The 25,965-nt window shown below is 28.6% G+C and overlaps 2 protein-coding genes across 3 annotated transcripts in view; one reads left to right on the top strand and one right to left on the bottom strand.

Moving 5' to 3' along the window:
• Positions 1-516, top strand: part of LOC111637027 (nephrocystin-1-like) — a 33,872-nt gene extending 33,356 nt beyond the window's left edge. Inside the window, exon 10 of the mRNA XM_023382429.1 lies at positions 354-516. Within this exon, the coding sequence (XP_023238197.1) occupies positions 354-437 (84 nt within the window). The 3' untranslated portion in view covers positions 438-516. The remainder of the gene's footprint in view (positions 1-353) is intronic.
• The window catches only part of LOC111637026, a 52,642-nt gene that overhangs the window by 610 nt on the left and 26,067 nt on the right, over positions 1-25,965 (bottom strand). The window contains exons 2-4 of one of the 2 annotated variants that reach the window (XM_023382426.1): positions 21,659-22,275; positions 9,788-10,428; positions 38-106 (exon numbers count right to left, since the gene is read on the bottom strand). In XM_023382426.1, the coding sequence (XP_023238194.1) occupies positions 38-106; positions 9,788-10,428; positions 21,659-22,237 (1,289 nt within the window). In that variant the 5' untranslated portion in view covers positions 22,238-22,275. The remainder of the gene's footprint in view (positions 1-37; positions 107-9,787; positions 10,429-21,658; positions 22,276-25,965) is intronic. The other variant, XM_023382428.1, reaches the window with a different exon arrangement.

Genomic DNA, 25,965 nt, shown 5'->3' with positions numbered 1-25,965 from the left:
CTTTGGATAGGTAATGCCATGCAAATTATGTACTTACTGGGGAAGAGGCGACTTGTGCGGCTGTGTTGTTGATTCTATATGTACAGTTTTCTTTCTGCTTGCAAACCTAAGACGAACACAGTCCTAGCTGTCAACATATACTTTATACCTACAGTATATAGCCATCAAAGCCTATTTTGTTTTTAATCCATTTAACTATAGTACAACCCTGCATATCTGGACTGAATAGAAACACGTAACTAGATGATAAATTTTAAACAGACAAATTTATATTCATAATTCCAGGTAAAAAGAGTAATTCAAAGCAAAAGCCTTCACAAATACATTTCAGTTTTTATTATTATTATTTTTAGTTAAAACCAAGACTTGTGAAATGTCAACAAATTATTACTCTTGTTGAATGTCGGTATGTTCCAACAGTTAAACCAGGTATATAATTTTTACTAAAATTTTAAATGAATTTCTAATGATGTATTAGTGAAGTTTCTTCCCCAAACTCTATCTCATTGAGTTGGTTTGCCGTATTTGTTACAACTCGATATACTGTGATGTTTGATCCAGGTTCGTTGAAAGTACACCTCCACACTCAAGATAGATAATATTTACAGTTTATTTACAATATATGTATATATGGAGTATACAAGTTGGAAAACATAGTAAATACAGGATACACAAAGTGTGATGCCTCATATACTAGATTGGCTTCCGGGGACTATTAAGCTTTGGAGAGGCCTCAGTTAGCCTGTGGAGTGGCTCAACTGCACGGTTTGCACTTAACCGTCCCTGAGATAGTTACCAGAAGAGTATGCTCTTTCTAAGCTCAGCGGGCTTCCCAAGTACCTGAGACTTCAGTGTTACCAGTCTCTTGCTCTTCTCTCCCCTCTCCTGTTTGCTCTGCAATTTAAGGATTTTTTGGAGGAAACTTCTAACCAATCACAAACCTCCCTTGCACAAACAGCTTTCACCCAGGTCCGCTTTTCAGACGAGAGTGATGCTTACATTTATGTCTGTCGATATTCTGATCCACTTGTTTACAGCCAGGAGTTCACCATTGAGCAAGTGGTCAATCACCAGACCACATGTGGATCCAATTAGCGAGGTTGGCACTTCTTTTGTTCCTTCTCTGTTTACAACAGGGCCGGATTAACCCACTTTGGGGCTCTAGACATTTTCTTCTTACGGGCCCCCCTTTCTCACACTAGAAATAGATCACACAAAAAATATAAAGCAATAAATAAAACAAAACTAAATAATGTGAAANTATTGATAGTAAGATTAATCTCTGCTTCTAAATTAATGCAGCTCTATTACTGATCAATCTCAAGGCACAATGGTTGCAATTGACAAACTTAATTGTTGTCAGGAGATACTATCTACATTGTTCATCTGCCATTCAATATCTTTCCCTTTGAAAGTATTGCATCATCATGCAATTGTTTAATATGGAAAAGCATTGTCGTCTTTGGCTTCTACTAATTCCTCATTATATTGTTTTGCAGTTAATCCACATTTAGCAGCAATTTTTAGATATCATCTCATTTGAAGAAGAAAAGCTATTTTCAGACTCAAAAATCTGAGCAGTTCTCAAGAGATGCTTCAGTTGATCATATCATTATGGAATTACTATTGTATGAAACAATTTCAAATTCATCTAAAAAATTTTGTAATAGTTGTTTTTGCATTTATGCTTCTAAAATATATCTTACTTTTTTTGAGATAAAAAAATAATTGCCATGACTTATGAAATGCCTCTTACAAGTATTTTAACTTAAGTCACACAACAAAATCTTAAGTAACATGTTTTTAATTTGTTTATATTCCATATATTTATAACTACAAGTATTCGAGATTCTAGTAAATATTTCTTCTATTTTAAACATTACTACAAAATATTGTTTATTTGATATCTGAATTTAACAATTTCTTATATTTTGTAATGAATAGAATCTTATATAGATCTAAAATTCATATATTACTGTATATACAATTCTGTCATTTAGCAAGAAGGGTATTACAATAAATTGTATCACACTGACAATTTTTTGTGTTGGTTTGATCTTGAATCATAATTCCTTCTTTCTCAAGACATAAATATACACATACAAAGAACAAAATATTTCATATTTAAATTCAAATTGTTGAAGTTCTTAGTCATATTCCTGTAACTAATTTTCATGATGTAAATAGTGACCTCTCACTAATTAATTTGTCATCCACATATCCAACTATGTGACTAAGGAATAATGTGACAGACGAAAACATTCCTGAAGTGTATCTGTTTATTGTTGTATAGGTTCTTTGTGTATATAAAAATTCTTCTTTTCAACCTCAAGCAAGAGAAATTTAATCTCTCGATATATTTTTTTAATGTATATTATCATCAGAAGTGTTTCTATTTTCCTTTAGAGACTACAATAAACTCAAGCAGATTATAATATAGCTTCATAAGAATATATAATAAAATATTTTATACCTTTCCACTTAAATATGTTCAATATTCAAATTATATTTATGAGGATCATTTAATAAGTCATGGTAACAATATTTTTTCTTCAAAATATGACAGATTCTGAAAGTAAATACAAAAATTTAATTGATATTGTATCTAAATCTTTGCACAAATTTGACAAAACTAGTTATAATAGACCTGTCAGTGATGCCATGAAGTTGATGTTGCACATACATTTCGCTGGCAATGAGGAAACTAAAAATTATGAAGCAATATAAGAAACTTATGCCAGATTATAGTATGATGCAATAAAATGACAACTCACCTTATCAAACATCCTTTAAAGTAGTCTCCCATGTATTCCATATGTTTTCTCCAGTGAAATAGTAGTGTCATAATTCTGTGGACCAATTTTTCCTAGTCATGATTGTAAATCCTGATGACAATATGACTAAGAAATAACTTAAGTTTTATGATCATAAACAATTACCAAAACTTTCATGCTTGAAGGGTTTTATAAAACTTTTGTTGGTCTTGGTGGTGCAGGATGATGCCATTCTCCCTATTGCCATTTTAATTCTGACTCTTAAGCAGTGACCATGTTTCATTCTTCATAAAAATTTAAGGCAGAAAGTTATCTCCATTATTGTAATATTCTAGAAGATTCTAACAAGTCTCATGCTTGCCCCACACACTATCAGATCAGATCAAATTGGAATGGTAAGAATTTTTTAATAATAAGTATTTAAATGGAATCTCAACACACTAATTCAAATCAGATTGCAAAATATCACATCAATCAAATCATATCAGAATCTATTTTCAGGAGGAGGAATATTTTGACTTATTCTAAAGGAAGTTGTCAGGCATAATGACAACTTCCTTTTATTGCATCATTCATTGCACACACATGCTTGTTCCTGTTTGTTGAAAATTTTTTGTTCACAATTGGTTTTGTTTTATTATTCAAAATGATTGATGACAAGACGTTAATAAATTTAATTCAGCAGTATCCAAGTATTTACAACATTTTACCACAATTAACACTATCAAGAACGAAAATGCATGGGAGGAAATATGTGAAACTTTAAAAATGGAAATCATAATTAATAATACTTCTGACCCTAATACGCAGAGAAAATTTGTTTTTGTTCATAAAACATTTCAATTCCAGCCATTCCAAACTGAGTGAATGTAATATGTGCAGCAAGCTTCATAGTATGTTCACTTTTACACATCCATCAAGACCTGAGAGCAAACTTTTTTTTTTATGTGATATTTTTGTAAGAATGTGATGGACTGTATTGATAGTAAGATTAATCTCTGCTTCTAAATTAATGCAGCTCTATTACTGATCAATCTCAAGGCACAATGGTTGCAATTGACAAACTTAATTGTTGTCAGGAGATACTATCTACATTGTTCATCTGCCATTCAATATCTTTCCCTTTGAAAGTATTGCATCATCATGCAATTGTTTAATATGGAAAAGCATTGTCGTCTTTGGCTTCTACTAATTCCTCATTATATTGTTTTGCAGTTAATCCACATTTAGCAGCAATTTTTAGATATCATCTCATTTGAAGAAGAAAAGCTATTTTCAGACTCAAAAATCTGAGCAGTTCTCAAGAGATGCTTCAGTTGATCATATCATTATGGAATTACTATTGTATGAAACAATTTCAAATTCATCTAAAAAATTTTGTAATAGTTGTTTTTGCATTTATGCTTCTAAAATATATCTTACTTTTTTTGAGATAAAAAAATAATTGCCATGACTTATGAAATGCCTCTTACAAGTATTTTAACTTAAGTCACACAACAAAATCTTAAGTAACATGTTTTTAATTTGTTTATATTCCATATATTTATAACTACAAGTATTCGAGATTCTAGTAAATATTTCTTCTATATATTCAACAACGAATTGATTTTAGAATTAAAACTTTTATAATCTGCAGAATTTATCTTTTCCAGAAAAGCAGTAAAATTTTTTTTATTAAAAACTAAAATATATAATTTACATTGCGATCTGAAGCTTATAGATGAAATATTTTAATTACAGTGAAAAAATTAATGTACAAGGCTTGACAATAAAGTTACAGGACATGCTGGTACTCTGTTACTGCTAATGACAGAAAAATGAAAATGTTTAACATGTCAGATTAAAGTTTTGATATTCCTCTTTTGCAGGACAAGTGAAGATTTGGAAAAGAGAGCATCTGTGCTTCTAAACATCAGTCATCAAAGATACCATTCTTCCCATTGTCATGGATTCCCACCTGGAACAAAGAGCAAACATAAAGTTTTGCTGTAAGTTAGGAAAATCAGCAACAGAGACTTATGAAATGATCAGAATTGTTTACCATAAGAATGCCCTATCTCACGGTCATGTGTTTGAATGGTACACCCAATTTCACAATGGACATTTGTGATGACTCAAAATGTGGATGTCTGTCAACTAGTTGTTTAGAGGAGACTGGAGCATATTTGCAATGATCTTGATCAAATACTGAAAAGCATTCATCATGTGAGACCACACCTGCGAGAGAACAACAGCTGGTTCCTCCTGGATGACAATGCTCACCCTCATTCAGGCTTAATTGTGACACAGTTCTTAGCATGGGTGTGAAGCACAGGGTCCTCAGGTTCATCCATCCACCTTATTCCACAGAATTGGCTCCTGCTAATTTCTTCCTATTTTCCAAATTCAAACTGGCACTGAAGGGACAGCATTTCAGAACTGTTCAAAATATCAAGAAATCCATAACAGTACAACTTAAGTGCATTCTAGAGAATGACTTCAAAACCAGTTCTAGAAACCTTGTGAAGCGGAAAAAGCTCCGCATCGAATATAAGAGAGACTACTTTGACTAATCCTCACCACGATTTGTTGCAGTGACTTTCCAGGTACCAGCATAAAAGTCCTGGAACTTTATTGTCAAACCATGTATATATTAGCAAAAACAGATTATTTCATATTTTTTTTTATGGAAACAATATTTTATATGTTTAAATTAAAAACCTTCGTACACAAATACTGGAACTCATATAAAATTAACACTCAAAAAACTTTAACAGTTCAGTACTAAATATTTAATAGAAAACAAACGTTTTCGACCGTACTTTTGAGCTTCTTCAAGTTAAAAAAAACCAGTGAGATTCGAACAAGTGAATTTGAAGAACAAAAATTACGAGATTATTTTCAAACAACCTGGAACAGCACAAGACCAAACCTTTTTTTGAACTTGAAGAAGACCAAAAGTACGATCAAAAACATTTGTTTTCTGTTAAATATTTAGTACTGGACTGTTAAGGTTTTTTGAGTGTTAATTTTATATGTTGTATGAAGAATTGAATTGATTAAATTTATTCATATAGATTTGCATATTATATTGAACATATTTCTATGCTTATTTCTGTATTAGATGTTTTACTTTTCAAATAAGCAAGATTAACTTAGAATGTTGCTGTAAATTAAAAAATTTACAGTAACATTCTAAGTTAATCTTATTACAGTTAATCTAAATTTACAGTAACATTCTTCTAAACATTTACTTAATATATATATTTTACAAAAGATTATTTGTAAAGAAAAAAGCTCATTTTTATTTACAATAAAAATGAACTGCTATAAATTCAAAATCAAATAAACTGGATACTGAAATATTATTCAAACCTTTAACTGCTGATAAACATTTATAAAACAAACTAATTTTCAGGTATTTTTAGTAGTTATTATTAAGTTAGAAATTTAAATCCTGTAATTCTAAACAAATAAGTATGAATTACTGATATGTGATTTAGTTTTAAGTTAAAAGTTTTTCTATTTCAAATGGGAAATTCATAAAAAAGTAAAGGTTGTTTATAATATATCTATTATATTTACTTTATACTTAATAAAATGATTAAACAATCCATCTACATTTATTGGATATATGTTTTCTATCAGTATTGTCTATCATATATATATATATGATAGACAATACTGATAGAAAACATATATCCAATAAATGTAGATGGATTGTTTAATCATTTTATTAAGTATAAANAAACTTTTCCATGTCATATGTTAACAGGCCAAGCCTTGAAATTATAGAATTACAGGATTTAAATTTATAACTTAATAATAGCTATTAAAAATAGTTGAAAATGTTACTTTGTTCTAAATATCTTTTTTTCTGGAGATAAAAACCTGAAATTGAAAATTTGAATATTTTGTATTTGAAGCAAAAAATATTTTATTAATTAGGATTTTTAGTATTAACCATCTTCATGTACATCAAAAAAATTACTATAAAATCTAAAATCAGTTTCAAATTTTAAAATATTCCTTCTTCCTTAAGTACCTTCATAGTTTCCTCCAATTTCAATTACCACCACCAATTATAATATATTTAGAAATAAAAAAATTTAAAAAGAAATTCCAATTAAAATCTGAAATTGCTTTTATGATTCATAATAATAAAAATTGTTTATATACATGAATTCCAATGAATGTAAATGAATAATAGAGTGGATACAATATTAAATGTTTTCTTCAGTCTGACATTTCTTATCTACTTAAGCAATTCATGTGTTCACAGCAACTGTTGCATAATTTCAGAGAATTATCAACTAGTGGAACAAACGATTCTGACTAACAATCATAAAAACACTTGCAAAGTTTCTTTAAATAATTACATTGTAAAATTTATTTTTTTTAAATATTTTTTTGTTTTCCATATTCTTAGCTATAAACTTCAAATTAAAACTGGCATTATATTCAGTTTACTTGAATACTACTATTTTTACATAATTTTAAACCTGTAACTTTTATTGCATATAAACTGTCAATTTCAGGTTTTCAGCTATATTTTTGACTTTATATTATTAAATATAAATTTATAAAAGTTAAATAAAATCATCTAAAAATTAAACTAAAATTTATAACAAAATATTCAAAAATCTAAAAAACTATTTTAGAGAAATACAATAAAAACAAGTCTTAATGGCAGATTTTTATTAAACTAACTAAATTAATTTTTATGCTAAACTCTTACTAAGATATTTATAGAATTTCATTTTATTACAGCTAATTCTAAAACAATTTGAACTTACAATACTGTATTTAATAAAATTAAACAAATTGATGCTAAAAGGTTATATCTAACATTATATTGAATTTCAATAAAAATTTAATTTTTTGCATAATTATACAGTATCATCATTGAAATATAATTATGCAGTTATACATTATCATTATAATTATTTCAATTGCAAAGTAGTTTTCTTTCTATTGTAATATTTTAAAAATGAATGCCTTAATCAGTGTAGTTAATTTGTTGTCACATTGATAAATTTACAATTATTGATTATGAATTATTGATTATGAATTATTATTGATTATGAATTATTGATATAATATATATTTATATCAATAAATATAATATAATAAACTAATCCATAATCAATTTATTTTATGATAAATGGATTTTAAATGATTTAGTATTCTTACTGTTTGTTCTATTCTTTCAAATAGAGCATTTAACATCATTTCTGTTTATACAGAGTAGATTTTAATCTGCTGAATAAAAAATATACACATATTTTTTTTTTGCTTAATGTCCTCTTTAAAATATATACTCTTTCCAACTACCTGTAATGCGCTATTAACGGAAACAGAGAAGAATTTTAATAGAGCAAATTTATTCTTTATGGTAGACTACAAATAATTGCTATGTATACATAAAAAGCTAATTTTAATTAAGAATAGCAATTAGTATATATTAGAAAACATATAATCAAAAATACAGTCAAAACTTCAATTTGGTACTGCCATTTACTTGTATCGAAAATTGGCATTAAATCAAGTTTGGAATGAAGCTGAAGTACCTGAAACAATAATCATTTGAGTAATGAATCTAACTGTAAGTTTGAATATGAGTGTTTTAAAGTAACATAACTTGATACAATGCCATTTTCAATGGAAACAGCATTGTTATCACCAATAGTTAACAATTTACAGATAAAGGATTCTCTAATATTAAGCAGAAAAATTCAGTCACATCTTCATTGGTACTTTATAAGGAAGGCACTACACTTGAGGTTTGACTGTATTTATAATCAGTATTCCAAATTAAAATGATGTATTACTTAGAATTAAATTTTTTAAAAATATGAAAGAATTTAAGAATTATTGTTCTTTATCATGCATTTTTAATAAATAAAAATAGAACTCCAACTCAAAAACTAAACTATTCCAAAAACAGCAGTCACACAAAAATATGATACAATTTATTTATTAAATCCACAAAATTTTACTTCTACACATTAAACTGAACATTTATTTAAAAGTTATTAAATTCCATCTCCATTATTTATGAAAACTGCAAAAATTTAAATATGAATAAAAACTAACTTAGTAATTCACATTATAATTATATACTCTTCAAGTTTAATGCAAAATACACACTCATTATTAATTACATCTATGAAAATTGCAATGATAATCTATTCATTTATATTTATACTATATGCAAATGATTACTATAGGACTATCCAATGACAACTTTTTCATATTTTTTAATCTGTAGTATAAAAAAAAAAAAAAAACAATACTGAAAATTAAATATATATATATACCAGTAATTTGAATATAACAAATATTTTCAAATTATATATATATGTAATTTCATACATATATATCAGTATTTCAAATCAAATATATAATGTGTACAATCAAATACTTTAAATAAATACAATATTACAGATTTAACAATAACTGACCTATTTTAACAAATTAACAGGTTCTCTTACTTATGAGTGGTTTTTCTTTTGAAATAAAATGCACAATTTAATATCTGGATTTTGAGTCCAGACAAATGGGGTTGTACTGTAGCATGGATAAGAATTTTTTTTAAATCTACAGTATCAAAATGAATATCATCCAAAGAAAAGTTACTTTTCTGAATTATTTTCAATTAAATACACATTTCTCAAGTTTTTAAAAAAGTATAATTTTAATAATGAATAAATAGTAGCTGCTCAATCCAGTTATAGAAGTTTTAAAAAAAATACTTAAATTTTTTCCAATATTTTAAAACATTTTGTAACAAATTTTACAGTTCTTGGATATATACTTATACGAAATTATTTTGCATAAGTTAAAATTTAAATTAATTTTTTTTTACATATTTGCAAACTAGAAAAGCTTTTATATTTAAAGTACAAAGGAATTGCTACAGTGCAAACAAACATTCAGCCATCATTCAAACAATAAATGGAATGAAATATTCATTTCATTTCCACCATATATACATTACCAAGCTTACCATAAAAACATGCACATGAACAAACCTTGCATTAGCATCACTTAATTTCTGCAAAAGATTTTCCACTCTGTCATTATATTTCTCTTTCATTTCTTGATATTCAAGTGAATGTAGCCGTTTCATTTCGTCCATTTCTCTTTGATGATCAATTAATAGATTTTCTCCTCCCTCAAACATCGATATATGTTTTGCAGTAAAACTATTTGATCTTCTAACAGAAATATTTCTTTTCTCAGCTTCATTTGATAACATTTCATTCTTAGTTTTTGATAAATGAGTGCCATCTATTCCATTATAAAATGCTAACAATTTCTGAAATGCTGCTTTACTAATTTTCTCTGCATTATGTGTTTTTAAACTTTCTGGCTTTGGTGATTTACAGGAATTTAATGAATTATCAATAGGCATATCAGAATTTATATTCTCAGAATTTAATCCTTTTACATTCTTATTAATTGAAAAGTTATCATTTGGATATTCGGAGAGATCAGTCAATATACCACTATCCTCTAAACAGTGATCATCATTTTGTGATGAACTAGATAAATAATTTTTGTCTTCAGAAAATCTATTACAATTTTCATTTATGTTTGACTGTTCTTCAATGACTTCTAGATTTGGTTCATCTTCAATCACTGTATCCAAATGTAAATCTGAAAATTTAACCTAAATAAAAATAAATTTAATAATTATTCAAACATTGATATTTCTTTAAAAATCCTAGCAATTTTATTTAATCTATTACATGTATATAATTTTCACACAATATAAATTACAGTTATAGTAACTTGACTTGCATTTATAATATATAATAATTTGACATGCAAGTAATCAGAATCCTAAGAATAAATTTAAAAATAATTTTCTGTTTAGAGCCTCTCTCAAATATTCATTTAAATAATTATTTGTATAATCATTAAAATACAATAGAATGTTGTTTATCCGAATCAATTGGGGACTGGGGTTGTTTGGATAACTTATTTTTCACATAACTGATTATATAAGAAAAAATATATTAATCTATCCCAGGTTGAAATTTTTCTCTGTTGCGTGTCACTTCGCATTGAATTTACAACGATGTTAAGCCTAACGAAAATTTTTATTATAATAATTGTGGCTTTGTATCGTTAAAAATTATTTCTTCATTTTGTACAAACAAAATAAATATATTGAAAAATATAAAAACAAAATAATTATATTTTGGAAGTTAATTTAGTATCAAAAACGTTCAATTCAGCACGACAGTCCGACTGGAACACTTTCAGTTAACTGACGTTTCAGATAAACAACGCTCTACTGTACTATATATAGATTAGTGCTAAATACTAGAAATTTTCATATCTGGATACTCATATTTTGTTACCCAGATACCACATATAATTTGGATAACAGTGTTTCTCACACTGTGATTTGCAGATCTCCCAGGGTCTGTAAATGTTAGTGAAGGTCTGAGTTCTCAGAAGAAAGAAGCATGCTTCTCTTAAAACTTACCTTTATTAAAACCACCACTAAAATTTAAATTTAAAATATAAAATCCTTTAAATGAAATCTTAATAATTGATTTCTACTCTAGGGGGTCTTCTAGATGGTAAAGTTTGAGAAACATTGATGTAATGCATGTCTTAAGGGCATTTTGTACTGAAAAGCGTGTGGTTTTTTTAACTTTTTTAAAAATTTCTATAGTAAATCCTGTGCAAACCAGATTTTCATGGTACCAAATAGTTTTTCCAGTTTGATAGGTTTGTATATTTTAAACAATTAGATGGAATCAGTGTGGGTTCTGTAATAGGCCCATACCTAGAAGAATTAGTTGATATGATTAGATGAAAATATTGCAGAGTTGAAGGTGATAATCTAGTATGCCCACTATGTAGATGATGTGTTTATAATAAATTGTATTTTAGATTAATGATAAAATAATATAACTAATAAAGACAATGTGAAAACCTGGGCTAATGCAAATTAAAAATTAGTAAAAACTTGATTTAATTTTATAATTTTATTTTGTTAAAAACCCATAAGGGAGAAAAATTCCATGTCACAAACACAATCAAGGAACTTTATAAACTTTTCCCCATGATAGTACTTCCTTCATGAATGACACAATTTCTGAATAACTACTACAGAAGGAACTAGCAACAAAATCGTAAATTGGAACAATCAGCAACTTTACCAAAAAAAGGGCACTAGAATGCCAGGAAAGGACCTCAAATAAAAGAAAAAAGGATAGATGACAACAGAATTTGGCTGTCAAAATTGTGTGCACACTTATCCCCAGCATGCTCCACTGCCTATCTTCTCAACTTCCCACCATTTTCATCAGATCTTAGCCTCATCGAACTATCAATCAGCAATTAGCCAAAACAAATAACCAATCAAATCCACAGTGAATATTGGAATTAAATGTCTGTTGGATTCAAGACCCACCATAACCAGCAAGAGACTCTCCTTCCTTCCCTGCAGGATGTCCAAAACCAACTCACTGATCCAGGTAATATTTACTGACATGCATCCAATCTGTAAATGCTCTCTCTCTGTTTGACATTCTTATAGAATAGATTTTCCATTTATGTTACCTTGTAAATTAATGATGACCTTTACAAATAAATTGTTGGTTTTTTTATGTTTCACTACATTGTAAAGTGCACTATTTCTGGATCTCCCTGTCTCTCTAACTTTCCCTCCTCCATTCATCAACATTCATCCCCATATATAACTGCTCGCACACATTCCACAAATATGTGGAGAAGTATAATCAAGGTTTCTGTGTTTGCCAGAAAACTCAGTGGTGTCAGAAGCATAATAGGGGGCACTTCACAGATTCTACACCAATAATTTATATCTTTGCATAGAGTTCAAACATGAAAAGAATTACATTATTTTGATACCACTATCAAAAGAGAAAATTAGGAAATATAAATCATTATGTATAAAAAGGCTTACAATGTATGGAGACAATTCATGGAGACAATTCATAGCAAAGCATACTATCCAATGTCCCTCAAAAAGAACATATCTTATGGAACTGAAGAAAATAGACAAAAACCACTAAATAAAAGCATTGAGCTTTATCCTCTTCTTTAGTTGTCTTGCATGTGTATGGATAACTGAAGTTTGTTTATTGGTCATAAAAGACAATTTAAAAAGGGTCATGTGTTACTTAATCTTCAACTTAAAGACAGCATAACCTGAAATAAGTGCAATGTGGTTTTACAACAGCAAAAAGTCAAGCAAGCATATTTTATTCATTTACCTTAAGTATTCCTAAACATTGCTGTTAAACAGTACTGGCAGCAATAGATAAATAAACAAAAGTAAGGAGTGAAATTGGAAAACAAAATAAAATGGCTACTGACCAAATGTAGCCCTTTCAGTATCTGTTTAAATAAAAAAAAAATCATACAATTTAGACACCACAAATGCTGATTACACTGTTACACTTATAAACAATTTTTGTAGTTTGTGTAAAATCAAATTTGTAGTTTTACAAAGCTGTAAAATTTTTGATCCCTACAAATTTGATAAGAGGAAGAAAGAAAGTTATCCCTGGTTAGGATACTTCCATTTCTGCAAAGCTGGAGATATAAAAGTAGAAGGGAAATTCTCCCCTTAAAATTAAATCTTGCACCTATATCTGTCTATCTCTAATGTAAGTTCGCCGACTTCCAGGGGGAATCGTTAATCCCGCATCAGGATGATCTAGGGTCATTCGCGTGTGGGTGTGGCGGAGGAGACACAGATGACAAGAATCTCACAAAAACCTGTTTATTTTAAACATAAAAGTAAACTTACACTAAGGAACAAAAATGTTCTTTATACAATTGGAGGTTTGAATTGTTGAAGGTGTTTCTAATGTTGCTCGAAGGAAGGCCCCGGGGCAACGGCAGGTGTGGAAATTTGTCAGTCGGTGTCAGCAGTCTGAGTCCATAGTCACAAGTTGGGTGCAACCGACGGAAAACTGCTTTTTCGCGTGGACTAACTGTATACAGGTGCACAGTTTTCAGAAAGAAGTGAATCTGTCCTTGAAGATCGGGGATTATATCAATCTCTGTTCTTTGTTTTGTATTCTTCCGATTGGCTCCACATCCCTTTTTTCTTGCTCCCTGATTGGTCTCTCGTCTGTCTCTAAGCGAAAGACAATTCCTGTTCGAGTCACCAGAAAGATCCAGTTCGAAGGATCTACTTGACACCATCCGTTATTCTGGATACAAAATGTTGATGGAACTTTGAAACTTGCACTCATATTTTCCATTGTTGTTGTCTAGTCTGTGACATTTTTGAAATTTAACGACACGACGTCCCTTTTCATCATTAACCTTTCCTCTTTTCAAAATTTCTATCTTCTAATTATTTGCATATGAGTGACTTATCAAAGCTCCATCTCCACTGGAGGTCGTTCGTTTACAATTATTAATCAATTATAATTATTGCATTCTGTTTACATCAATAAAGTTTTTTTCCTCTCGTCACAGTTTCATATGGCTAGAACTAATTCGATCTTTGATCAGTTTTTAACAATAGACGATTTTTTTTCTAGTTTCGTTTTAATAAATTAATAATAATAAATGTTTAATTTCAACCCGTTTTTGGAACCTCACACTAAGTATGTTGCATGCTCAACTGTACTAGTCCAAACACTTTTTATGCACTAAACTGTTTAATTATAAGTGGCTACTAACCATCTGTTATAGACATGCCTAATTGAACCTTAACATTTTACTATTACTAAATGGCTTATTATTCGATAATATCTGATTTTGTTAATTATATTTTAAATCGGTATAGTTCAATCTCTTGTAGTCTAAAAAAACCTATCACTTTACAGATTTGATATTATATATTCCTTAAAATTTACATAAAAGAAAATCTGTATCTATCAAAATACTATCTTTTTACAAAATACATGCTTTAATTTATCAAATCTAAAAGTGAATATAATATTTCTAAAAAGCACTTTATCTAAAGTTATGTTCTAAGTCAACACAATCTGTTTAGCATAATATCTGTTAATACAGATATACAAAAATTAATGTGGTTTAATAATACATTAAAAATTCATTTTAAGATATTCTCTTAAAGGTTTTCTATTAAGATTTAAAACTAGATTGTTTTTTGTTATAACCTTTAAGTATAAAACTTAATTCAATACTTATGTTGTTATAATCATAATAATAAATTATGATAGATACAGATAAACATTAAATTCACTATCAAATTAAATCTAAATTTAATGACTAAAATAAAAAATGATGTAGAAAGAAACAATGCTATCATTTAAATCATATTCTGAGAAATTTGTTATTATATTTCAGTAAGATAAGTTTATTCAGAACCAGTTTCATTTATCTGAATATTGAATGTAATCTAATATCAAATCTCAAGTTAAAACAAAAGGTAAGAAAAACCTGAATGATTAAAAACTTGTATAATCAAGTAATCATTAAAAATAAATGAAAAAGTTATAATAAACCAAAAAATATAGTGCATTGGTATTTATACAAAAGTAACCTAAAATATTAAATTCTATTCACTGAACCATAACTGTGCCATGTGATAGTATAATTAGTTTAAAAAAAAAATTAATATTTTGTTATTATAATGTTAATGTGTGTGTGTGTGTGTTTGTGTGTGTGTTTTAATATTTTTACCTGAAGGTCAAAAAATTCTATTTTTAAATCCTATTGGAAAACCTTGAAGAGAATAGTTTAAAAAATAAATTATTAATAGTTTATTAACTGACTGCATTATTTGATAGTGAATGTATCTGTGCACTTAAAATGCATGCATATATTAATAGCAACAGTAAAAATAATTGATTATATATATATAATCATGTTCCATATCATTTATTTAATTTAAAATATAAAAATGAAGTATAACCAGTATTTCCAGTTTCTTTTTGACCTCTAATATTCCAATACAGATTAAAAATTGTTAGTTATTTTAGAACTAGACATTACCACATAAAAGCAATTTAAACTAAAAAATTAATTTCCATTATTTTTATTAGTATTTTATCCTATTAGATATATTAATAATTGAGTAATTTAAGAAGAATCATATATTAAAAAATAAACATTTTGTTAAAAAAAAAATTGTATGTAATGACTTTACTATAAAAAATAAAATTTAACAAGACTTAGCATTTGTAATTTTAAGTTTTATTTTCTACTTCAATTTCCCAAATATAAAGATGCATATAAATAAATTCTAAAATTAACACAATTAAAACAATCTTTTTTTGTTCCGTAATTTAAAATTTTAATGTGATTCTTAAAAACTAATTTTCAAAACTGATTCCAGAAGAACAAATTGGATTTGTTCTAAGTAGAGCTGAAGCTATTCATAAAAAAACAAAAAAAATGTTTCTCTAAAGATAAATAAAATTTTGCATTTTGCAAATTTTGTTCCTGAATTAAGCACTCTGTTTTAAGTAATATCTAAAACTAACTTTAATTCAATTTTAGGAAAATGTAGCTAATTATATTTTAAATTTCAGAAAGAGTTTGAATTATTTGGAAAATATATCTAAAGAGCAAATAAAAGAAAATAAAATTATGATTTTAAAACTAAAATACAGCCATTAATATATATCAAGACAATGTGATATTAAATTATTTGTGAAAGACAGCAGATATAATAATGTAGCAATTTTTTCCTGTTCTTATATGACTTCTTATAGTCAAATAGTGCAATAACAATGGAATTTAGTATCGAGATTCAAATTTTAAATGAACAATGTATAATCAATTTGTAGAAATTATTTGTCATCATTATACATTTAATTAGATATGTCTAAATAAATAAGTATTTAAAGTTATATATATATATATTTCTTTCTTTTCAACAAACTTTTTGGAAATATTTCAGATTCAGACAATTGTTTAGAAAACAGAGTTGAAAGAATCTGTTAAAATAAATATTCCAAAGATGCAAAAGTGACTAGCAACAACTGAGATAGTGATACTTATAACCATGAGCATTGAAAATTATGAAAATTAGCAATACCAGATGATAATTATACAGAATAAACAGAAGAACAGTATTTTCAATTTTTCAGACCAATGATTCTGGATGTATATGATATTTTATAAGACAAAAAGAATGATGTTAAAGAAAAAATTTTATAATTTTGTTTAAATTTTTAAATCAAACTAGATGACAAATGACATGTCATGCAGACTCACTATTGTCTTGTCATATATGTATGTCAGTGCAATCCACTAGGCTTACATCATTATTTCTAAACAGATTTATACAGTACAATGTTTATATAAGATTTTTGTGCTTTAAGAGTAGTACATTGCCTAGAATTTGTCCTTTGTTTATTTATATTTGTGTTGTACATAATGTAGCAACAAAGTTAACAAAAAAATGGAGTTTGTTCATTTTTATTTTTAATGAAAATATTAGATTAGATTCAATAAAAAATCTGTGCATTTGAATTTTTACATTGAATACAATCTAAATAAGCTTTGAATGATAAAAGCAAAAGGTATTCATTAATAACTAAATCAGAGTTGCCGTGCAAAGATAATAAACACACTCAAATAACTTTGAAGAAACAGCAAAAATTTAGTAACTAAGACATTTTCGGATGTTTTTAATCTTCTTCAAGTAGAATATGTAAAAGAATGCCACAACAGTTTGGATATTCTAGAATACAAACTCAAATTTTATTATCTGAACATTAAAATATCGTAAAATGAAGATATAAGTTTGAAAATATTCAAAAAATTCAAAAAATGATTGCACATAAATAAAATGAAATAAAATAAAGGAACACACAAAAATAAATAAGTACACAATGAAACATTAAAATTAATTAAATACAAAAATAAAGTTTTGTATTTAATAGAGAAGTTGCAACCAATGTTTTCATCACAAAAACGTGAACATTGGACATTCAGCCTTTCCTGTAAGCCTAGAAGTCTGACAATGGCATTTGGAACGTCAGTGGAATCATGCTCAACATTCCAAATGCCATTGTCAAACTTCTAGGCTTACAGGAAGGCAGTGCTGAATGTCTGACATTCACGTTTTTGCAATGAAAACGTCAGCTGCAACCTCTCTAATGTTCTCTTATGGTCTAAAAACCTATCACTTTACAGATTTTGTATTATATTCCTTATAATTTACATAAAAGAAAATCTATCTATTAAAATACTACGTTTTACAAAATACATGCTTTAATTTATCAAATCTAAAAGTGAATATAATATTTCTAAAAAGCACTTTATCTAAAGTTATGTTCTAAGTCAACACAATCTGTTTAGCATAATATCTGTTAATACAGATATACAAAAATTAATGTGGTTTAATAATACATTAAAAATTCATTTTAAGATATTCTCTTCAAGGTTTTCTAGTAAGATTTAAACTATAGATTATTTTTCTTTTATAACCTTCAAGTACAAAAGTTAATTTTCATGATGCCTCAGGATATCTTCTAATTTGTAATCAGGATATCTTCTGAAAATTGTAATTATATGCAAATGAAATGAATAACTTGTACCTACCACCAGAGGGCTAGAAGCAGTTAACTTCATAGTTGATATAAAATAAAAATAAACAAACCTTTCTCTATTCCAGCACACTTTTAATGCGTTGAAAAACGTTTTCGATCGTTTTAATCGATCATCATCAATTTTTTCAACGCATTAAAAGTGTGCTGGAATAGAGAAAGGTGTTTGTTTATTTTTATTTAATATCTCCAGTAAGCATTTAGTTATTTGTTGATATAAAAGTTAATTCAATACTTATATTGTTACAATCTACAATGAAACATTTTTAAGGAGATAGGCAACACCACTGGTTGCAGAAGAAACTTTATTCTTTATAGCTTATTAAGAAATAAGGATTCCCAGACATGGTTCTTGACCCAGGTGTTTACAACATACCCTTAATGGACAACAGACTCATGCATGATGTCTGCTACATTGTGGACACCCTGAGATCCAAGAAACAATGCTTAAAAGAATACCAGGATGATAGGAAATCCAACTCAATCACTGCCTTAGTGGTGTATGCCATCTCTAAGATTTTAGAAGTATTGAATGAGACTGAGCTCAAAACCATACAAAAAGAGAAACCGTATACAGAAGCATTTTATATTTATAAAGCAATGTGTGCGGGACATTCTATCAATTATAAGGATGTTAATAATTGAACTTGTTAACAGATATAACAAAATATTGTTATAATTATTCAATAATTTTTACTTGTTTTTGTAAAATATACGAAGTTGGAAAAGGAACATTCTGTTCGGTTAAAGTGAGATAGCATAGTTTCTTCGAAATTACTAGTTTAATGTGAGATTTCACACAATTTACCTACTGAACAGCTCAACTTCTGTCGCATGTTGGAAGAGCGGAGGACTTATTTTGACAGTTTAATTGGAAGAGATTTTTGTTTAAAAGGGAGAGGTCACACCCTAAAAAAGTGCTCTCTTCTTAGTGCTGTAGTCCTTCCATGGACTGAGTTGGGCTATTCTCATCCATTTGCTCTTCTGATAGAACTGAAAATTCCTGTCATATCTCAAGTCATTTTAATTAATATAGTTTGATTAAAGTTTAAAGAAGCCTTCAGTGGAAAAGAAACTGTTCATCATTTTAAGATAGTACAAATTATGTATGTTCTTTCTCTCTCAAATAGAAAATGTTGATAGTAGTCTAGTAGGTCATATTTTTGATTTCTCCTTTGAAGGATGGAATTCTAAGATATAAGTGAAATGTAATATATATATTAATTCTAAGTATCTAGATCTTGTATAATTTTTCACTTCTTGATTTTTGTTTTAGGCTGTGTACACACTAGGTGTTTTGTGTTGCGTTAAATGCGCGTTAGCAGCGTACACACCAGGCGTTAGCTCGGCATTAGACGAGCGTTTAGTGCAGCATACGCACTGGCTCAGTTTGGAAAAGGACGTGCAAGTAATTGCTTGTGTGCCCCTCCTCCATCGTCGCTATAAAAGACGATGGCAGAGGCAAAGAGAATTTTGGGTGCACCCAATATTACGAGATAGACTGACACATGGAGTGTTTGCGACGTTGTATCCAAAACTAAGACAAAATAAACCCAAGTTTTTTAATTCTTTTAAAATATCTATAAAATCCTTTGACAATGGTTGTTCTCTTTTTAGATTTCATCAATAAATAGATCAGTATCGAAATGATCGTTCTCATTTCGGCCAATGTACGTCCACTCTACCCAAAAACGCGCGATCGAATGTACAGTAACATGGCAGCACATATATCTCAAAGCGCTCGGCTGACGCCCGCAAAATGCGCGATCGAATGTACAGTAACATGGCAGCACATATATCTCAAAGCACTCGGCTGACGCCCGCAAAACACGTGTTTTAAGAAAAATCTATAAACGTGCATTTAACGCGCGCTTGGCCAAAAGTGCGCGTTTGAGTGTGTATGCCTATGCAGAACTCTTGGTTCGTCAAACGTGCGTTTAAAAATGCCTAGTGTGTACGCAGCCTTAAAGTTTGTTAAATGTATATAGAGAGTTGTTATCTAATTTTTCCATTAACTAGTTTAATCAAAGAAAATAAATTTATTAACTGTCTATTGCCTAACTCTGTTGTCTTGCCCACAATTGAAATGTCCCTCCTATAAAATCTGGAAGTTAGCTACAAAAATCCATTTGCTTCCTAGCCAGTGTAATTGACTAGGTGTCAGGTATCCTGATTGAAAGATTCATTTAATCTTTCAAAAATAAACGGCCATCAAAAACAAGAGATGGGGTCAACTGGAGCCCAGGAAATTCACCTTTATTTCATTTAATTTGTGTGTAATCATTTTTAAATATTTTCAAACTTATACATTCATTTTACGATATCTTAATGATCAGATGGTAAAATTTAAATTTGTATTCTAGATTATTATTATCATCATCCAAACTACAATTGTGGTATTCCATTACATATTCTACTTGAAGGAGGTTGTTAAAAAGTCCAAAAACATTTTAGTTATTAAATTTTTGCTGTTTCTTCAAGGTTATTCGAGTGTGGTTAGTACTACTTAATTTTTGGATTAAGAGAATTTAAGAATAGGTATAAATCAATGAATCTGTAAATCATAGTACTGATTAAAATAAGAAAAACTGTAAATCATAGTATTGATATTTGCAAAGATTAAAAACTTTAGACAGCTATTTACTGTGCATTATATTTTTATGTATTGTTAAATTCTTTGACTAAGTTTTGTATTAATATAATTACAAATAAATATAAATTTCTAACAACTTCAATTCACTAGTTTTCATATAAAATTATTTTAAAAATATTTTTATATAAAGCTAAATAGTAATACCTAAAAAATGACATTTTATTTTATCGAAAACAAAAAACTAAATGTTAGATTCTTAGCAAATTCTAATGTTATAAAACTTGAAGTAATAAAAGTTATACACAATAGGGTTTTATTTTATGTGAGATGTCACAGATGACAAATATGTTAACCTTTATATGCACAAGGATAATGCACATGCTAATTACTTCTACTAAGAAATTCATTGTGGAGCAAAGTAATGATATAAAAGTTAAAAGCAATTTTCTAAGTCTGCCTTTGAGAAAAATTATTAACATGAAATGAAAATAAAAAGGTTTTAATGATGGCACAAAGAAAGCAGAAAAAATGTAGGTATATGTGTATGTAACATGCAAGTTGTATTAAACAAACTGATGATGTTATGTAACAAAACAAACCACAATGGGGTGGTATCCATGTATTAATATTTTATTCTGCTGACAAACACTTCCCATATAAAACAAGATAAGAGATCATTTATAAAAAATAAATAAATTTGAAAATATTTTACTTATTAGTTAATGCTTTCTTAGTATTGTAACATAATTTTAATTTATTAAATAACTAACTGATCTTACCTCTGTCAATGCCAGATGTAAACGATCTATTTCTGATTTAAGTCTTTCTATTTCTACATCTTTTTCTTCACATGCTCTAGTAGAATGAATCAATGCTGCTTTCAGATGTCGAATTTGACGATCTTTTCGTTGTGTAGGTGTAAGATATTCTGTCTGAGTTGGAGCATGACGTTGACAATGAAGAACATATTTCTTATGTTGTCCTCTACTGGTATGTCTTGTTAATGATAAATCTGTTCCTTGCTGATTTGTTGTTATATCACAGGACATAAAGCTTGCACAACTACCAAAACTCTTAACAGAGCTTTTATCATCTACATCTGGAGTAGTTGGTTCAGATGGAGTTAAACCTCTAGAATTATCTCCACTATAATGCTTAATTCTATCTTTCCAATTTGGAAAATTTTGTGGCTTTTGAGGAACATGATTATCAATCTGATTTGAATTGTTTGAATTGTTAGAATTGTATGACAGTCTGCTTTCTCCACTTAAACGAAGAGATGATGAACGTTGTAAGCATTGTAATTTGGGAATATTACTTTTTGTTGAATTCTGATGTAAGGAATTTGATCTTTTCATTGTCTGGTTATATAAATTCTTGCAACTTTATAATAAACCTAATAAAATAAAAATGTCAATAAATTATTTTAAGTATAAAGAATTAAAAAATATATATTTATATAAGTTTAAAAAGAAGCAAAAATATAAATATATTATATATATTAAAAAAAAAATGCAAATTAAATTAAGTATAATTCTGTAAATAGTAGTTATGTGCCGGATCGTTAAAATGTATATCCGCGGATACAGATATGGATCATTAGTGTCTAGATCTGCGGATATGGATACGGATATCAACTTTCATACTCAGTCGGCACCGGTGCTTGTGACCTTGGACCGACAGTTGACGCTTTGCATTAGTAACATGACATGTTTTGACTTGCACTGCGCGTGTTTTTGTTTATAGTTTAGTGTGACACAGGATAGCATAGATTATGTTTGTATCTTTGGAGAGTGTTGAGTTAAATTAAAATAAAAACAATGTCAACAAAAAAGTTTAGTAGTGTAATATGGAAATATTTTACGATAGTAAATGAATTTTGCATGATAAAATTTTTGCAATATGAATGTGCCAAATATGTAATTTTAAGAAATAAAAAATGATTTAAATTGAAGTTATTAGTATTTTATTGCAACCTATCTTTAAAATTTCATATAAGTAATGAAATTCATTAAGATAAAAGATCCGTTAAAGATCCACTAAAAAGTAACGGATATGGATCTTTTTTCCCCTCAGATATCCACGGATACGGATACACGGCACATCACTAGTAAATAGTTCAAATTTAACATCTCAAACCACAAAAAATTTCAAACAATTATGTTCTTTGAAATCAAACTATATAGCCTAAAAGTAATACAGTGGTACCTCAGGATATGAACACCCCAGCGTACGAAATTTTCAGGATACAACATGAAATTCGAACATACTTTTGCTCCACGATACGAACAAACACTCACCATACGACGTTACATTAGTTTGCAGCGCCATTTTTTATTCACTTCTGTTCATTGATCTCAGTCCACGTGTTTGCTTCGTCTTGGAATGATCTCACTCGATCAAAAAAATCTTGAGGTATTATCAGTAAGTGACTGATTTTATTGAAAAGAAACATCCCGAAAAGGTTCACACTGGCCATATTGCTGCTCGGAGTAATGAAATTTGCCTAAGTCATTTTAGAAACATTTTAAAAGTAGGCAAAGCCAAACCTCTTTGGATAGATATTTTACCAAGCAACCTCTATCTAGTGAAAGTGCTGGTGGAAGTGAAGGAAAAAAAGCAAAAAAGCAGTGAATAAAAAAAAATTATGAAACAGAAAAGATAAAAATAACTTAACACTAATTTTTTAAAGTTATTGTTACATTATGTTATGCAAGTTAAGTTTTAGTATCATTTCCCTTCTCTCTCTCCTCCTCCACCAGTTTACACCTCCACCGTTGTCTATCCTCAAAGGTAAAGTGCAAATAAAACTACATTTTTTTAATCAATTATTATTTTATTACGGTTATTTATACATTTATGACTACAAAATGCATTTTTCAGTGTTTTCCTTACTATAGTTGTTATTTTTTTTTTAATGTACAACTTAGCTTTAATTTGAGTGTGTTTTTAGTGTTGGAACAAATTATTTGGTTTTACATGTAATCGTAGGGGAAAAATGATTCCCCTTACAACATTTTCATGATACGATCTCAATTTCAGAATGGATTAATTTTGTATCCTGAGGTACCACTGTATCTATTTATACTCTATTTCTTTTCTTCTTAGAAAACAAACTTAATAAATAAATTCAGATTTTTATCTTATAATACATTTTATCATAAAATGTTCTTAAAAATTTCAATTATTTTCTTCACATTCTACTGCTCTAAGGTAAAAACAAAGTGTAAGAAATTTTTTGCAAATTATGGTACATAAAATATAAAGATTGGATTCCTTTTTACCTCTCTGTCCTTACTTTTTACATTTTATATGTATATATCGTCTACTTTGACTTTGTTTATTTATAGGACTTATTATACTGGTGAAGTTTCTGAATAGCCAAGAGTGGAAATCTTAGTCAAAAGTTAAAATGCTTTGTTTTAACGTTTGGCAGTTACATGAGGCAAACAACAAACTTTCTGTGAACAAGTGCAAATGATATTTTCACTCTTTTGCCGTTGCCAATGACAATCTATTTTTATAATATATTAGTGTTATTAGAATATATTATTAGTATATCTGAAGTACAGAACTTCCGTTGGGATTCGGCTTGCTCCCTTGTTTATTACGTACATCAGCTCAGTGCAGGGTATTTACATTTATTCAAGTGTTGTGCAAATCATGGCTTCTAAAAAAACACAAAGGTGATTTCAATTGGAACAAAGTGAGAAATCATCAGAAGGAGTGAAAGTTGACAACAACTTTCTTGTAGAATGGAAAGAGGATCAGGAGTTTACCAACACTCATTATCCAAACAGAGCTGAGGCCAACAGGATCAATGATCTCTATCTACAATGACACACTTGCCCGTCATTTCCGACAGGTGTTGAAGAAGAGAGAGAAACAGACCACCTTGGACATGTTTTTCAAGAAGCCAGCAGGCAAAAAACAAAGGATGGAACAAGGGGAGTTGACCCTGCAAGCTCCGGTAGCCTCTCCTGAATCTGACTCCAATTAAAAAACAATAAAAAGAGACCTGCTGCAATGTGTAAAAAATCTGTATCTGTATGAATGTGTGAAGAAAGTGTTCCTCCACCTCCTCCTCACATCATCTGACTACCTGGCATAATTGGTGACTGCTCCATTTTCATTTTTTTACTGGTACAGTATGGTTATTTTATGCTGGGAACAAATTATATGTTTTAACATATATTTCTATGGAAAAATGCGTTTCGTATAACGGACGTGCATCTGGAACGGATTAAGTACGTTATATGAGGCACCACTGTATATATATATGTATTGCTTGGGGGAGGGCTAACAAGGAAGTGAGACCCCAGCATGTTTGTTCCACAGACTTAACATTGTACATTTGTCACTTTGCTATGCCCAAACCATTGCACCTTTCTCAAACATCTCTTCAGCATCATCTACACAATAACAGATTTAATTTGATACTTGAACCATATTTTTATCCCTAGCTGTTACTCAAACTAAGTCAGACAAACTAAAACCCTCTTTCAATTAGTATATATTAATAGATTCTAAACTCATTTTAACAAATAATAAAATAGTAATTTTTTCATATTTCTCAAAATTTTTTTAAAATGTATAATTCATTAGTGACAGTTTTTGTATTTTTTAGTTAGGCTATTATCTTAAGTGCAAATTAACAAATTTTAAAAATTTCTATTCCTTTTAATTTACTTTTATTTTAGTACACCAGTTCTTTTCAAAATTTCCAGTTCATTACACTTGAATTGGTTTGTCAATTCATTTTTCAATAAAAACAGAATTTAGCACAATTTTAATTAGAATTGATCCAATTTCATTAAAAAACTAAACAATTTAGAAAAAACAAAATTTTGCTTATTAATTTAATTTTTAAGTACAAAAAAAAAAATCTAAAAAAGTGTGGATTATTTCATTCCATGTTCATTTACAGTGGTACCTCAGGTTACGAATGCCCCAGCATACGAAATTTTCAGGATACGACATGAAATTCGAACATATTTTTGCTCCACGATACGAACAAAAACTCACCATACGACGTTACATTAGTTCGCATTTTTCATTTGTTTTTCTTACTACAGTTATTTTTTTA

Source organism: Centruroides sculpturatus, unplaced genomic scaffold (assembly GCF_000671375.1).
Source record: "Centruroides sculpturatus isolate CEXI.00-Female unplaced genomic scaffold, Cexi_2.0 scaffold966, whole genome shotgun sequence".
Lineage (NCBI taxonomy): Eukaryota > Metazoa > Arthropoda > Arachnida > Scorpiones > Buthidae > Centruroides > Centruroides sculpturatus.
Note: the sequence above shows the minus strand (reverse complement) of the source record. Positions and strands in the feature narration are given on the sequence as shown.